Source organism: Sycon ciliatum, chromosome 6 (genome assembly GCF_964019385.1).
Source record: "Sycon ciliatum chromosome 6, ocSycCili1.1, whole genome shotgun sequence".
Classification (NCBI taxonomy): Eukaryota; Metazoa; Porifera; class Calcarea; order Leucosolenida; family Sycettidae; genus Sycon; species Sycon ciliatum.
The window spans coordinates 32,245,421-32,260,607 of record NC_088648.1 but is presented as its reverse complement, the minus strand read 5'-3'; the positions used below and the strand labels follow the sequence as shown (position 1 = coordinate 32,260,607).

At 41.8% G+C, this 15,187-nt stretch overlaps 1 protein-coding gene across 1 annotated transcript; it reads left to right on the top strand.

Moving 5' to 3' along the window:
• Positions 1–2,124, top strand: LOC135820226 (uncharacterized). The gene has a single exon (XM_065333542.1). It carries the CDS (start codon positions 1–3, stop codon positions 2,122–2,124), a length of 2,124 nt encoding a protein of 707 aa, XP_065189614.1.
• Positions 2,125–15,187: the final 13,063 nt, after the last annotated feature.

Genomic DNA, 15,187 nt, shown 5'->3' with positions numbered 1-15,187 from the left:
ATGGAGAAAGGAGATGACACAACAACCACAGACACACCATACTTCAGGAGTGGACCAATGACAGTCACAGCATCTCATGAGATTGATGACGGTATTCGAACGGCACACTCACAAATTCATAGAAATATCGATAAGTGGATACAGAATGGATCAAACTGGCACATCAATCATATCGTCGGATTCTCCGTTGATGTAGCAGCATATCAGCCAATGAGAGGTAAATCCTACATTGATTTACCGAACGAGCTCAAGAAAAAGAAGGCAATCATCAATGTCAAGAATAAGGATGATAAATGTCTGATGTGGGCACTGCTCTCAGCTCTGTATCCAGCAAAGAAAAATAGTGACAGGGTAACTCAGTATACAGACTATAGCAACAAACTTGATCTGTTCGGAATCGATTTTCCAACACCACTGAGTCAAATTTCCAAAGTCGAGAAGCAAAACAGCCTAGCTATCAATGTTTTTGGGTATGAGGATAACGTGATCTATCCACTACTGCTGACAAAGAAAAGAGGTGAGAAAGTGATCAATCTTCTACTATACCAAAAAGAAGATCAGAATCACTACTGTTGGATCAAAGATTTCAGCAGATTGTGCTACGATCAGTCAAAGCATAAAGTCAGGAAATTCTTCTGTACAAGATGTCTCCAACCACACAACACAGAGAAATCCCTGAGCAATCATCAGGAGTATTGTGATAATGTCACTGGATTATCAGCACACATGGTACTACCAGAACCGGACGAAGATGGGAATCAACCAACACTGAAGTTCATTAATCATCACAAAATGCTACAATGTCCCTATGTAATCTATGCTGACACTGAGGCACTGATCAAGAAAATTGATGGAGTGAAAAGCCAACAAACCAGCCGGGATTCACAACATGTTCCTTGTGGTTTTGGTTACGTCGTGGTGCGTTCTGACGGAGTGATGACAAGTCAGTGTTTCTACCGGGGTGTTGATGCCATGGATGTATTCTTTGATAAACTCAAAGATGAGGAGAAGAAAATCCAATCAGCACTCAATAATCCAGCACCGATGGATCTCACTAAGGAACAAGAAGAATTGTTCAGAGAGACAGAGGACTGTTGGATTTGTAAAAAGAAACTTGGTGATGACAGAGTCCGTGATCACGACCACATCACTGGTGATTTCCGCGGTGCCGCACACAACGACTGTAACATCAAACTCAGAATTTATCCATACAAGCAGCACATCCCTGTGGTTTTTCACAACCTGAAAGGCTATGACAGTCATCATCTCATCGGAGCAATCGGAAAGACAGATGTTGAGACCGTCACATACACGGATAAGGATGGTGTGTGTAAGAGTAAAACTGTGGGTGAGATATCAGTCATTCCCAACAACATGGAGAAATTCATCTCATTCACATGGAGACAGTTCCGGTTCATCGACAGCTGCCAGTTTCTCAATGCGTCACTCGATAGACTGGTGAAAACGACACCAGATGAGTCATTCACTTTCACCAAGACGTTGCCAAACCATCAGCTGTTGATGAGGAAAGGAGTATACCCCTATGAGTACATGAACAGCTTCTCCAGGTTCGATGAGACTCAGCTACCAGCACAGAGTAAGTTCTATTCTTCTCTGTCTGATGAGGGGGTGAGTGACGATGACTACAAACATGCTGAGACAATGTGGATGAAATTCGACTGTCAGACTCTTGGTGATTATCACGACTTGTATCTCAAGACCGACGTGTTTCTCTTGGCTGACATCTTTGAGAATTTCAGAGTAGAAGCTGTCAGAACATATCAGCTGGATCCAGCAAATTACTACACTCTGCCTGGATTTGCCTGGGATGCTCTGTTGATGTACTCAGGTGTGTCCTTGGAATTACTAACAGACTATGATCAGCACTTGTTTGTAGAATCAGGAATGAGAGGCGGTGTGTCGATGGTCTCACAACGATATGCTGCTGCTAATAATCACTATCAGGAGAAATTTGATGCTGATCAGCCATCGTCATTTATCCAGTATCTCGATGCCAACAATCTCTATGGTTGGGCAATGTCACAGCATCTCCCAGTGTCTGATTTTCAGTGGGAGAAACCATCAGAGAAACTCCTGAACAAGATACTGAATACTCGAGTGTGATCTGGAATATCCACACGAACTTCATGAGAAGCACAACGATTATCCAGTTGCTCCGGAACGTCTTTCCGTCAATGAGGACATGTTATCTCCATACCAGCAGGAGCTTGTTGATAAACTCAATTCTTCCGGAGTAGATGCTCTCAAACTTGTACCAAACTTGAGGGATAAGACAAAGTACGTTCTCCATTACCGAAACTTGAAACTCTACACTCAGCTCGGACTACGTTGTGTCAAATTTCATCGTGCTCTGAAATTTACTCAGACACCGTGGATGAGAAACTACATCGAGAAGAATACAGACCTCCGGAAGAAGGCACAGGATGATTTCTCTAAGGACTTCTATAAACTGATGAACAATGCGGTGTTTGGGAAAACTATGGAGAACGTTCGGAGGAGAGTCAACATAAAATTGCTGAGAAGTCGTGAGGAGAAAAAAATCAAACAGCTTGTTGCCAAACCAACGTACAACCGCCATGTGATCTTCAACGATGACCTGGTCGGGGTACAAAGCAACAGGACAAAGGTCGTCCTCAACAAGCCCATATATGTTGGGATGTCGATTTTGGATCTCTCAAAGACACTCATGTATGACTTTTACTACAATCACCTGAAAGTGATGTATTGCTCTGATGTGAGACTCTTGTACACCGATACAGACAGCTTGGTTCTTCATTTCTTTACTGATGATCTGTTTGATGACATGAGTGAGTTTCTTGATAAGTATGATACAAGCAATTATGATCAATCACATCCGTTATATTCCGAGAAAAACAAGAAAGTTGTTGGCCTGTTCAAAGATGAACTCGGTGGGAAACTGATCACTGAGTTTGTAGGACTTCGCTCCAAGATGTACAGTTACTCTGGTGAGGAAAGTGGAAAAAGAGCAAAGGGGGTGAAAACAGCAGTGCTCAAGAAAACTATCACACATGATGATTTCCGAAATTGTCTCTTGGATCAATCCGTGTTCCATCGAGAAATGACAACACTCCGGAGTCATAGTCACGTTATTTTCGGAGAAACGGTTAATAAGATAGCCTTATCACCATTGGACACAAAACGATACATCACAGAAGATGGATGTAGCACGTTAGCGTTCGGGCACCATGAAATACCAAGATATCTGGCTGAGGAGGGGTTTGATAGCAGCATTTCATTCATGAGTTATGCTCCGGATATGATGAAGCAGTTTGTCCAGTGATCATGAGAAAGAAAAAAAGATATATATTTTTTTACTTTTCTTGTACATTCGATTCTCTATAGTTCTTCCATATGACATCAAGTCTTTGTTGTGATTTTTTACACTTTGGAATGAATGGTTTGATCTTGATCACATCATCTTCATCAGCAATGAGTTTTGAAAGTAGGAATGGGTAACTCACTTTAACTTTTTTCTCTTTATTTGCTACTTCCTTGATCCTCTGAATTTTATCAACAAGATTGTTGAATGAGGTATTGCTAAGATATTTTGGTAAACCAACCTTGTTCAGGGTTATCTCCAACCTTGTTTCGATTCCTGTTCTGGTTTTGGATTTTTCTATTTCTTCGAAGAAAGATGTGGTATCATACAGATCATTTTTCTTCATCTCATACACCTCAAGATCCTCTGGAGTTACTTCATTTTCCAAAATCATCAATTCTATATCCGTAAAATAGCAATGAAAAATATCAATTGTGCACTCATAACCATGTATAAACAATTAAAATGAAACAATTCCAGAACGTTTTCGTGTGACCATCATCAGTGGAACATCGTCACATAGTAAGAATCACTAAAACAACCAGTTATATAGCTAGAGTAATATGAAAAGAAGCGTGAGAATGCAGCACAGCTAGCGGTTATGCATAACGCGTGTAGTGTGAACCTTTGCAGTGTATCTGAGAATGGTAGCAGTAGATGAATGTGGCAGCTGTGAGTGCGTGTGAACAAAAACTGGTGAGTGCGTATTATTTAAAAAGTGTGAGTGCTACAACATTTTCTTTTTGCTTGCATAGAACAGGGTCACGTGTGCGAATATATACAGCTTCCAACACCTGCAACTGCTTAAAGAAACGCGCGCGACAAATAACACTAAACCAGGAATCGTCAAACAACTTACGACAATCCGGACTGGACACCAAATGCTTGTAGATGGCAGACTTGCTCTTGTCGATGTCGAACCCCTCCTCGTCCGTATCACTCTCATCCTCCACTTCCTGTTCCTGCTCACCCTTGCTTTCCTCCTGACCATCCTGTTCATCCCCATCATCTACTGCTACCATTGCATTGCTGCATCTACTGCTACCATCTACTGCTACCATTCTCAGATACACTGCAAAGGTTCACACTACACGCGTTATGCATAACCGCTAGCTGTGCTGCATTCTCACGCTTCTTTTCATATTACTCTAGCTATATAACTGGTTGTTTTAGTGATTCTTACTATGTGACGATGTTCCACTGATGATGGTCACACGAAAACGTTCTGGAATTGTTTCATTTTAATTGTTTATACATGGTTATGAGTGCACAATTGATATTTTTCATTGCTATTTTACGACTGTTGTCTCCTCGTCGGTTATCTATATCTGTAGGAAACCGTTTCTGGTTTCTATAGTCAATGTAGTCCGCTATCATCTTATCTTTCCTGGTGGAGTGTTCATCATCTATCCATGTATCCATCACTTCTTCTTCTTTGTTTGTGGAGTAGTCGTCATCAAACCACGCATCCATGATTTCACTTCTAAAAAAATATTTTTTACTTTTTTGTTTTTGTGAATTGTTTGACTATTTTTTACAAATCGTTTGCTGAGAATTTCACTTCTTCTTTCTGGAAATGCTTTATAGCAACAACAACAAGTTTGAGACTGAGAGTGTCATCGGTCTTGTCTTTGTAAACCCACTTCAGGTGAACGATACCATTGACGGTGTCACCTTGCTTGATCTTGTTGGTTTTTGATGGTTTGTTATCCTCATCAAAGATAGCACAATCAGGAGAAATCTGGAGAAACAGTATTGGGTGGTCACACTTTGCTGTGTTAATTCTGCTTCTAACCACATTTCCTTCGGATTCTATCTGCTTCTCGATCCGACGGATGGATTTACAAATGTCACTGTCAGAAGAAAATTTCAGAGAGTCCTCTTGTCCTTTCTTCACAACATTCATGATATTTGTCTCATCAGTGAATTTTATGTATGGTAAGTGGTTCCTTACCATTGATTGTCAGTGAACCACATTTATTCCCATCCTTGATTGTAATTCGACAATCAATGAAGTCATTGAGAATAGTAGCTGTGTCAAACGGAGTAGGTTTCTTGCTTGCCATCTTGGAAAGTTTGTGTAGAATCGTTGTTTATACCTATGACAACCGTTCCTCTAATACAGAATAATTAGGAATCCTCACCCAAAGATGAACCACCCGAAGTTGGCTCAGAAACCGACCCCACATCAGTCCTCGAAGTGAGCCAAGATGGGGTAAGTGAAAAAGCTCAAGTTGGCTCACTTTCGATTTTCTCGGAGACAGCAAGTTGACTCACTTTTCTGGAACGGGGTTGAGCCAACATGGGATCAGTGGCTGGAGTTGTAAAATTAGTACTTGGAGGTGTAAAATTAGTACTTGGGTGTATATCCTTTAGTATAGTAGTATAGGGGGAGGGGGAGACTTTGGAGGGAGGCCCTTCGGGCCGATCGACAAAGTCGATTTTGGCTCACCTGGAAGGTGAGCCAGAACCCCCTCCCCCTATACTACTATTATTGTAGTTGACGTTGATTTAGTGACTTTGACAAGTTTGAGTCATGTCAAGAAGTCAGGTAGGATTCAGTACTAGGCAGTAGTGGAACGTGAGTGGTAGTCTTTGCCGATTTTCAAGGGTATCCTGGATATGGTGTTCAGCGCTGTGGAAATGGCTTGCTGTGGATGTTGTATCAAAGGTACGACCTCGTAGCACGTGTTAAACCTGAAAAAATCTAAAATTGACTTGCGTCTGTGGGAGTCTGTGAGAGAACGCCCACTCGTGCCGTTGTGACAGATTCCAGAGCCACGTTGAGGGAGCACCCCCCCCCCCCCCCCCAGGGCTGCTTCTGGACTTTTTTTAGGTTTGGATCCCGCGCACGGACAGAATGGGCACGAAAATGTGAAAACAATTGTAAATGCATTTCTTTGGCTCCTGGGTGGCTCGCATACCGTGGCACTATGCCGGAATGTTGAGTTTTTTCCGGCCTGGAAAGCCTATCAGGGAGGCGCAAAACCTTTTAAATCTTGTCAAGAGGGCCAGCATAGTGGCAGGAGTGTGTGATGAAAAATTCACTCAAATCCATTGAGAAACACCAAATTTACGGTCAATTGAATGCCATTTGAAATTTATGGGTAGGCTGGTACCTTAAAGTGACCTATCCAGTGCTTCCACTGTTCACACTGTATATCACATGTTTGGAGGGTGTACACATCACATCCCACAGGCGGTGTGGTCTGCATGAACAATGTACTGGCTATTAACAAGAATTGCCTAAGGGATTATTGACTCACCGACTGCAGTTGGCATCAACAACATCCACATCCAAATAAGGATACGAACCGTCACGGCAATGGTGAGTTGAAGATCAAGTGAATTATTCCGGGTACAGCAAAAAAAATGAAAACAGTCACAGGCAATGGCAAAAAGACCTTCAGTAATCATTGTAAAGGTAATGAACAAAGCTAAAACAATTTCAGCTACCTTGAACATACTCAATCCCAATACTGGTCAAACCCTTTCTCTACGACTCTTCATAAAGTGAGCTATCCCTTGTCTTCACAATGCACGCTGTACAACACATGCTTTGAGATTGTACACGTCACATCCAAGAAGCGGCGTGGCTTGCATCACAAATATACTGAAGTTTATACTCATTTTAAACAGGGAGTGCACTAGGAAATATCATCTTGCTGCCTGCAGTTGGCATCACAAATATTTGGATCTAAACGGGGAGATGACTTAGTACGGTAATGGTGAGGTGTAGATTGAGTGAATTATTCCGGGGCAAAGCAAAAAATGGAAAGCGATCACACACAATGGACAAAATTTAATGGACAATCAGTAATCATTGAAAGGGTGTTGAGCAAATATAAATCAAGTACAGTTTCCATTGATAATTGTGACAAGAAAACCTTCTGGTATATATTATTCGTCCCCATGGTTGTGATATGAGTGCGCATTTAGTTATATTTATTGCATTACAGCTAAAGTGTTGTTCTAAATTACTAAACACCCATACTGGTTAAAACTGCTGTTTATAACTCAACTATCAAGTGCGTGCACCGCGCACACTGTACAAGTGATTGAAGGTTGTACATACCATATCCCACTGGCGGTGTGGTCTGCATTATAATAATTGGTTATTAACAAGAAATGGCAAAGGGAATATTGACTTACACCCTGTAGTTGCCATCAACAACATCCATATCCAAAGAATGAGAGGAACAGACACGGCAATCGTGAGTTGAAGATCAAGTGAATTAAACCGGGCACAGCAAAAATGGAAAGCAGTCACACACAATGGCAAAAAGGACGGTCAGTAATCATTATAAAGGTACTGAACAAAGCCAAAATAAGTACAGCTACTTTCAACCTATTCAATCCCAATACTTGTCAAATCCGTTCTCTATTACTCTTCATAAAGTGAGCTATCCAGTGTCTTCACAATGCACACATGCGTGCAATGCGCTCACGGTACAAGTGCTTGAAGGGTGTACATATCATATCCCACAGGCGGTGTGGTCTGCATTAAAATATATTGGTTATTAACAAAAAATGGCAAAGAGAATATTGACTTACGCTCTGTTGTTGGCATCAACAACATCCATATCCAAAGAATGAGAGGAACAGACACGGCAATCATGAGTTGAAGATCAAGTGAATTAGTCCGGGCACAGCAAACATGGTAAGCAGTCACACACAATGGCAAAAGGGACCGTCACTAATCATTATAAAGGTACTGAACAAAGCCAAAATAAGTACAGCTACTTTCAACCTATTCAATCCCAACACTTGTCAAATCCATTCTCTGTTACTCTTCATAAAGTGAGCTATCCAATGTCTTCCCAATGCACACTGTACAACACATGCTTTGAGATTGTACATGTCACATCCAAGAAGCGGCGTGGCTTGCATCACAAACCTACTGAAGTAAATACTCATTTTAAACAGGGAGTGGACTAGGAAACATTATCTTGCTTTCTGCAGTTGGCATCACAAATATTCGGATCTAAACCGGGAGATGACTTAGTACGGTAATGGTGAGGTGTAGATTGAGTGAATTATTCCGGGGCAAAGCAAAAATGGAAAGCAATTTCACATAATGGACAAATGGCCCATCAGTAATCATTGGAAGGGTGTTGAGCAAATAAAAATCAAGTACAGTTTCCATTGATAATTGTGACAAGAAAACGTTCTTGTATATATTATTCGTCCCCATGGTTGTGATATGAGTGCGGATTTAGTTATATTTATTGCATTACAGCTAAAGTGTTGTTCTAAATTACTAAACAACCATACTGGTTAAAACTGTTCTTTATAACTCTTTGGAAAGTGAACTATCCAGTGCGTGCACTGCGCACACTGTACAAGTGCTTGAAGGTTGTACATATCATATCCCACAGGCGGTGTGGTCTGCATTAAAATATATTGGTTATTAACAAGAAATGGCAAAGGGAATATTGACTTACGGACTGTAGTTGGCATCAACAACATCCATATCCAAAGAATGAGAGGAACAGACACGGCAATCGTGAGTTGAAGATCGAGTGAATAAACCCGGGCACAGCAAACATGGTGAGCAGTCACACACAATGGCAAAAGGGACCGTCAGTAATCATTATAAAGGTACTGAACAAAGCCAAAATAAGTACAGCTACTTTCAACCTATTAAATCCCAATACTTGTCAAATCCGTTCTCTATTACTGTTCATAAAGTGAACTATCCAGTGTCTTCACAATGCAAACATGTGTGCAATGCGCACACGGTACAAATGCTTGAAGGGTGTACATATCATATCCCACAGGCGGTGTGGTCTGCATTAAAATATACTGGTTATTAACAAGAAATGGCAAAGGGAATATTGACTTACTCTCTGCTGTTGGCATCAACAACATCCATATCCAAAGAATGAGAGGAACAGACACGGCAATCGTGAGTTGAAGATCGAGTGAATTAGTCCGGGCACAGCAAACATGGTGAGCAGTCACACACAATGGCAAAAGGGACCGTCAGTAATCATTATAAAGGTACTGAACAAAGCCAAAATAAGTACAGCTACTTTCAACCTATTATATCCCAATACTTGTCAAATCCCTTCTCTGTTACTCTTCATAAAGTGAGCTATCCAATGTCTTCACAATACACACTTTACAACACATGCTTTGATTTTACACGTCACATCCAAGATGCGGTGTGGCTTGCATCACAAATATACTGAAGTAAATACTCATTTTAAACAGGGAGTGGACTAGGAAAATTAATAATACCTTGCCCTCTGTAGTTGGCATCAGAAATATTCGGATCTAAACAGGGAGATGACTTAGTACGGTAATGGTGAGGTTTAGATCGAGTGAATTATTCCGGGGCAAAGCAAAAATGGAAAGCAATCACACACAATGGACAAATGGACAAACAGTAATCATTGAAAGGGTGTTGAGCAAATAGAAATCAAGTACAGTTTCCATTGGTAATTGTGACAAGAAAACGTCATGGTATACATTATTCGTCCCCATGGTTGTGAAATGAGTGCGCATTTGAGTTACTTGTTCGGCCCAGTTAAAATTGGCGCTTATCTTCACACTTGTCTCAGGAAAGAAATACGAATATTTGAAGCAAGCCACGATCACAAAGCACCATATACATGATTATTTACATGTCAGAAAGCAACTCAGTCGAAAATTCAAGAAAGTTACACATCCTCCTCGCCACTATCGTCGCTGGAGGAAGAGCTCAAATTGTACGATCCGGACCGCTGCTGCACCGGTCGTTTCATAGCTTGTTCCACTTCTCCTCATCTCGAATCACGCTCAAAGGCAGTGCGTGCCTGTCACCTTCCCATCAGAAGCTGAGTGAGACTGCCCGCATGTTGACTGTAAGTGTTATCCCCGTTCGTCACAATAATGCGTCTTTGTTTGAGACAAAAAGGCAACGCCATATCGAGCAGTGTCCTTTTTTCAAATTGCCTCTTGCGCTTGTCGTACTTGCTGATCAGCACCCGTACCCACGCGAGCCGCTGGTGCTTGTAGATATACACGCAGCGCAGTGTTAGCTTCCGCTCGATGTAGCACCTGTGCGTACTGCACCTACAACAACGCGGTGCACCAGGCTTTTCGGCTAGTTTCCGGAACGTCCTTTGCACAAGTGTTTTCTTGCGCTGACAGAAGTGTTCGTCGGCGGCAGCTCCGTCAAAAAGATTCAAACGAACCGATCGCAACTTCTGTGATGGTTTGTGCTGCCATGTCGTCGGATGCAATGGTCAATGGTTATGTTCGGATGGTGAATCGGTGGTTGCATGCCGTGTGGCACAGGCAGAATACCAAAAAAACAAGTGAGAAGATAAGCGCCAATTTTAACTTGGCGGACCAAGTATATTTATTGCATTACAGCTAAAGTGTTGTTCTAAATTACTAAACACCCATACTGGCTAAAACTGTTCTTTATAACTCTTTGGAAAATGAACTATCCAGTGCGTGCACTGCGCACACGGTACAAGTGCTTGAAGGGTTTTCATATCATATTCCAAAGGCGGTGTGATACGAAAAAGACAAAGTAATCGGTACAGAAAGCAAGTAGATACGGTTATACAAATAGAGTTGAGTTTATAGTAAATTTGTCAGTTGAAACGCTAACAACGCAACTCAGAGGGTATAAATACGAGTTTCTTTGCTTTGAAGCGCTGTTCGTTCACTTGCATTCCCAGAAAGGTCAGTATGACCCAAATGCGTCCAATTGCGTCCCGCTCCAGATATTTCATTTTACTCGATCGTGGAGTTCCAATTTTTTCGCTGTGTACTCTTGACAATATCAACAGTGAAACCCGTGCAAATTCGAGTAAATCAGCGTGACGAAAAGTCTCAAAATTCTCAATACTAAAGTCGCACTGCGCGCTTTTGAAATTGCCGCGATCGCGGCTCAACTTACGAGTGATTTATCTCAGGAACCGTTGGTCGCAGTGCTTCGCGGATTGTTTCTCCCGACAGGTGAGAGTTTTCTCTTCGCCCTGGATATTTCGATCACTGGATTTGACCGAGATTGGACTCAGTTACGATCTTTTGAAGTTTTGCATTTGAATGCGTCGTTTACGACGCATTCAAGTATGGGGCGGCTCTTAAAGGGTTAATATAATATAATGGTTATTAACAAGAAATGGCAAAGGGAATATTGACTTACCATCTGTAGTTGGCATCAACAACATCCATATCCAAAGAATGAGAGGAACAGACACGGCAATTGTGATTTGAAGATCGAGTGAATTAGTCCGGGCACAGCAAAAATGGTAAGCAGTCACATACAATGGCAAAAGGGACCGTCAGTTATCATTATAAAGGTACTGAACAAAGCCAAAATAAATACAGCTACTTTCAACCTATTCAATCCCAATACTTGTCAAATCTGTTCTCTATTACTCTTCATAAAGTGAGCTATCCAATGTCTTCACAATGCACACTTTACAACACATGCTTTGATTGTACACGTCACATCCAAGATTCGGCGTGGCTTGCATCACAAATATACTGAAGTAAATACTCATTTTAAACAGGGAGTGGACTAGGAAATAATATCTTGCTCTCTGTAGTTGGCATCACAAATATTCGGATCTAAACAGGGAGATGACTTAGTACGGTAATGGTGAGGTGTAGATTGAGTGAATTATTCCGGGGCAAAGCAAAAATGGAAAGCGATCACACACAATGGACAAATGGACAATCAGTACTCATTGAAAGGGTGTTGAGCAAATAAAAATCAAGTACAGTTTCCATTTATAATTGTGACAAAAAATCGTTAGGGTATACATTATTCGTCCCCATGGTTGTGATATGAGTGCACATTTAGTTATATTTATTGCATTACAGCTAAAGTGTTGTTCTAAATTACTAAACACCCATACTGGTTAAAACTGTTCTTTATAACTCTTTGGAAAGTGAACTATCCAGTGCGTGCACTGCGCACACTGTACAAGTGCTTGAAGGGTGTACATATCATATCCCACAGGCGGTGTGGTCTGCATTGAAATATATTGGTTATTAACAAGAAATGGCAAAGGGAATATTGACTTACGGGCTGTAGTTGGCATCAACAACATCCATATCCAAAGAATGAGAGGAACAGACACGGGAATCGTGAGTTGAAGATCGAGTGAATTAGTCCGGGCACAGCAAAATTTGTAAGCAGTCACACACAATGGCAAAAAGGGACCGTCAGTAATCATTATAAATGTACTGAACAAAGCCAAAATAAGGACAGCTATTTTCAACCTATTAAATCCCAATACTTGTCAAATCCGTTCTCTATTACTCTTCATAAAGTGAGCTATCCAATGTCTTCACAACGCACACTGTACAACACATGCTTTGAGATTGTACACGTCACATCCAAGAAGCGGCGTGGCTTGCATCACAAATATACTGAAGTAAATACTCATTTTAAACAGGGAGTGGACTAGGAAACATTATCTTGCTTTCTGCAGTTGGCATCAGAAATATTCGGATCTAAACAGGGAGATGACTTAGTACGGTAATGGTGAGGTGTAGATTGAGTGAATTATTCCGGGGCAAAGCAAAAATGGAAAGCAATTTCACATAATGGACAAATGGCCAATCAGTAATCATTGAAAGGGTGTTGAGCAAATAGAAATCATGTACAGTTTCCATTGGTATTTGTGACAAGAAAACGTCGTGGTATACATTATTCGTCCCCATGGTTGTGAAATGAGTGCGCATTTAGTTACTTGGTCCGCCCAGTTAAAATTGGCGCTTATCTTCACACTTGTCTCAGGAAAGAAATACGAATATTTGAAGCAAGCCACGATCCCAAAGCACCATATACATTATTATTTACATGTCAGTAAGCAACTCAGTCGAAAATTCAAGCAAGTTACACATCCTCCTCGCCACTATAGTCGCTGGAGGAAGAGCTCAAAATGTACGATCCGGACCGCTGCTGCACCGGTCGTTTCATAGCTTGTTCCACTTCTCCTCATCTCGAATCACGCTCAAAGGCAGTGCGTGCCTGTCACCTTCCCATCAGAAGCTGAGTGAGACTGACCGCATGTTGACTGTAAGTGTTATCCTGAACGTCCTTTGCACAAGTGTTTTCTTGCGCTGACAGAAGTGTTCGTCGGCGGCAGCTCCGTCAAAAAGATTCAAACGAACCGATCGCAACTTCTGTGATGGTTTGTGCTGCCATGTCGTCGGATGCAATGGTCAATGGTTATGTTCGGATGGTGAATCGGTGGTTGCATGCCGTGTGGCACAGGCAGAATACCAAAAAACCAAGTGAGAAGATAAGCGCCAACTTTAACTTGGCGGACCAAGTATATTTATTGCATTACAGCTAAAGTGTTGTTCTAAATTACTAAACACCCATACTGGCTAAAACTGTTCTTTATAACTCTTTGGAAAATGAACTATCCAGTGCGTGCACTGCGCACACGGTACAAGTGCTTGAAGGGTTTTCATATCATATTCCAAAGGCGGTGTGATACGAAAAAGACAAAGTAATCGGTACAGAAAGCAAGTGGATACGGTTATACAAATAGAGTTGAGTTTATAGTAAATTTGTCAGTTAAAACGCTACCAACGCAACTCAGAGGGTATAAATACGAGTTTCTTTGCTTTGAAGCGCTGTTCGTTCACTTGCATTCACCTTGATTTCTGTACAGTTCACTTCGAAAATGCAGTCGAAACTTGTCAAGAGAGTTTACCGCCACCACCTGGATGGCAAGTGCTATTTCAACAAGAGGTGTAGGAGCCTGCATATCGATGGTAAGTGTCTTGAATGAGTGACACATTCCGTGCCTGGGATAATAACTAACATCCGTAGTTGTGTTCCTCCTCACAGAGACGGAGGGAACCAAGGAGCTTCTGCAGATGGTGAGGGACATGCCTCACACTGTAAGTACTGGGTCTGCTGCGGTGAGACGACCAAATATCCACATTCGATCCCAGAAAGGTCAGTATGCCGTACAGATAAGCGAACTTGCATGAGCCTCCATGTGGAATGTTCTTCATTATGATTTAGACAAACATTAAGACCGTAAATAAGTTAGTGTTTTAGTAGAACATTGTTGTCAAGTGAAGCCACTCATTAACCTTGAAAGATTGATCTATAATTGTCATTACGCGAGTTTCTTGTTCAGAACAAAATAACAATTCAGTTTCATCTTTTGAAATAATTATGTTCCCCCGTGCATATTCCAGGTACACGACGAAGAAGGGGTTCAGCGGCGAATCGGCGGCGTTCCGTTGCACGGAAAGCTTCTTTGAAAAGGAGAAGTCACTTGGGCAAAGCAACGTCAACGCCATCGCCACCAGCTTCCGTGCTGCAAGACGTCGTTCCGACACAGGAGGTGGCACTCCCTGTAGCACCACCAGTCTGCGGGATCGAGGTAATATGTCTTTCTGGTCATATTGGGCAAGGTTCCTGAACACCATATATACAATTCTCTCGTTCCATTTTCCATTTTCAACCTTTCGGGCAATTCTGAAATAATGATATTCAACTCGCTTCATCTGTCACAACAAGGTCGTGTTCCTCGGGCACGCCTGCAAAGCCAACCGAAGTAGCACTGCATCTAACTACAAGACTAACCTAGACAGACGGACAATACAACGTCGAACACACACACACACTAAGTCACAACCAGACTACATCTTGAGAGCTCACTCGGACCAAGTAGTGAAGACCAAGAAGAGAAAAAAGAGCACGAACTGCGCAACAACTAACTGCACTCGAACTGCTGCACTCGAACTGAACTCGTGCAGCAAACGCAGCAGCGATCCCTACGGTACCGTACCATCAAAGACGGCTGGCCACAATGCATATTCAAATAGGGCTTTCAAATGCAACAT

What these genes read in the sequence shown, in the direction of transcription:
- LOC135820226 (XM_065333542.1), top strand. Translation starts at nt 1, where the DNA reads ATGGAGAAAGGAGATGACACAACAACCACAGACACACCATACTTCAGG.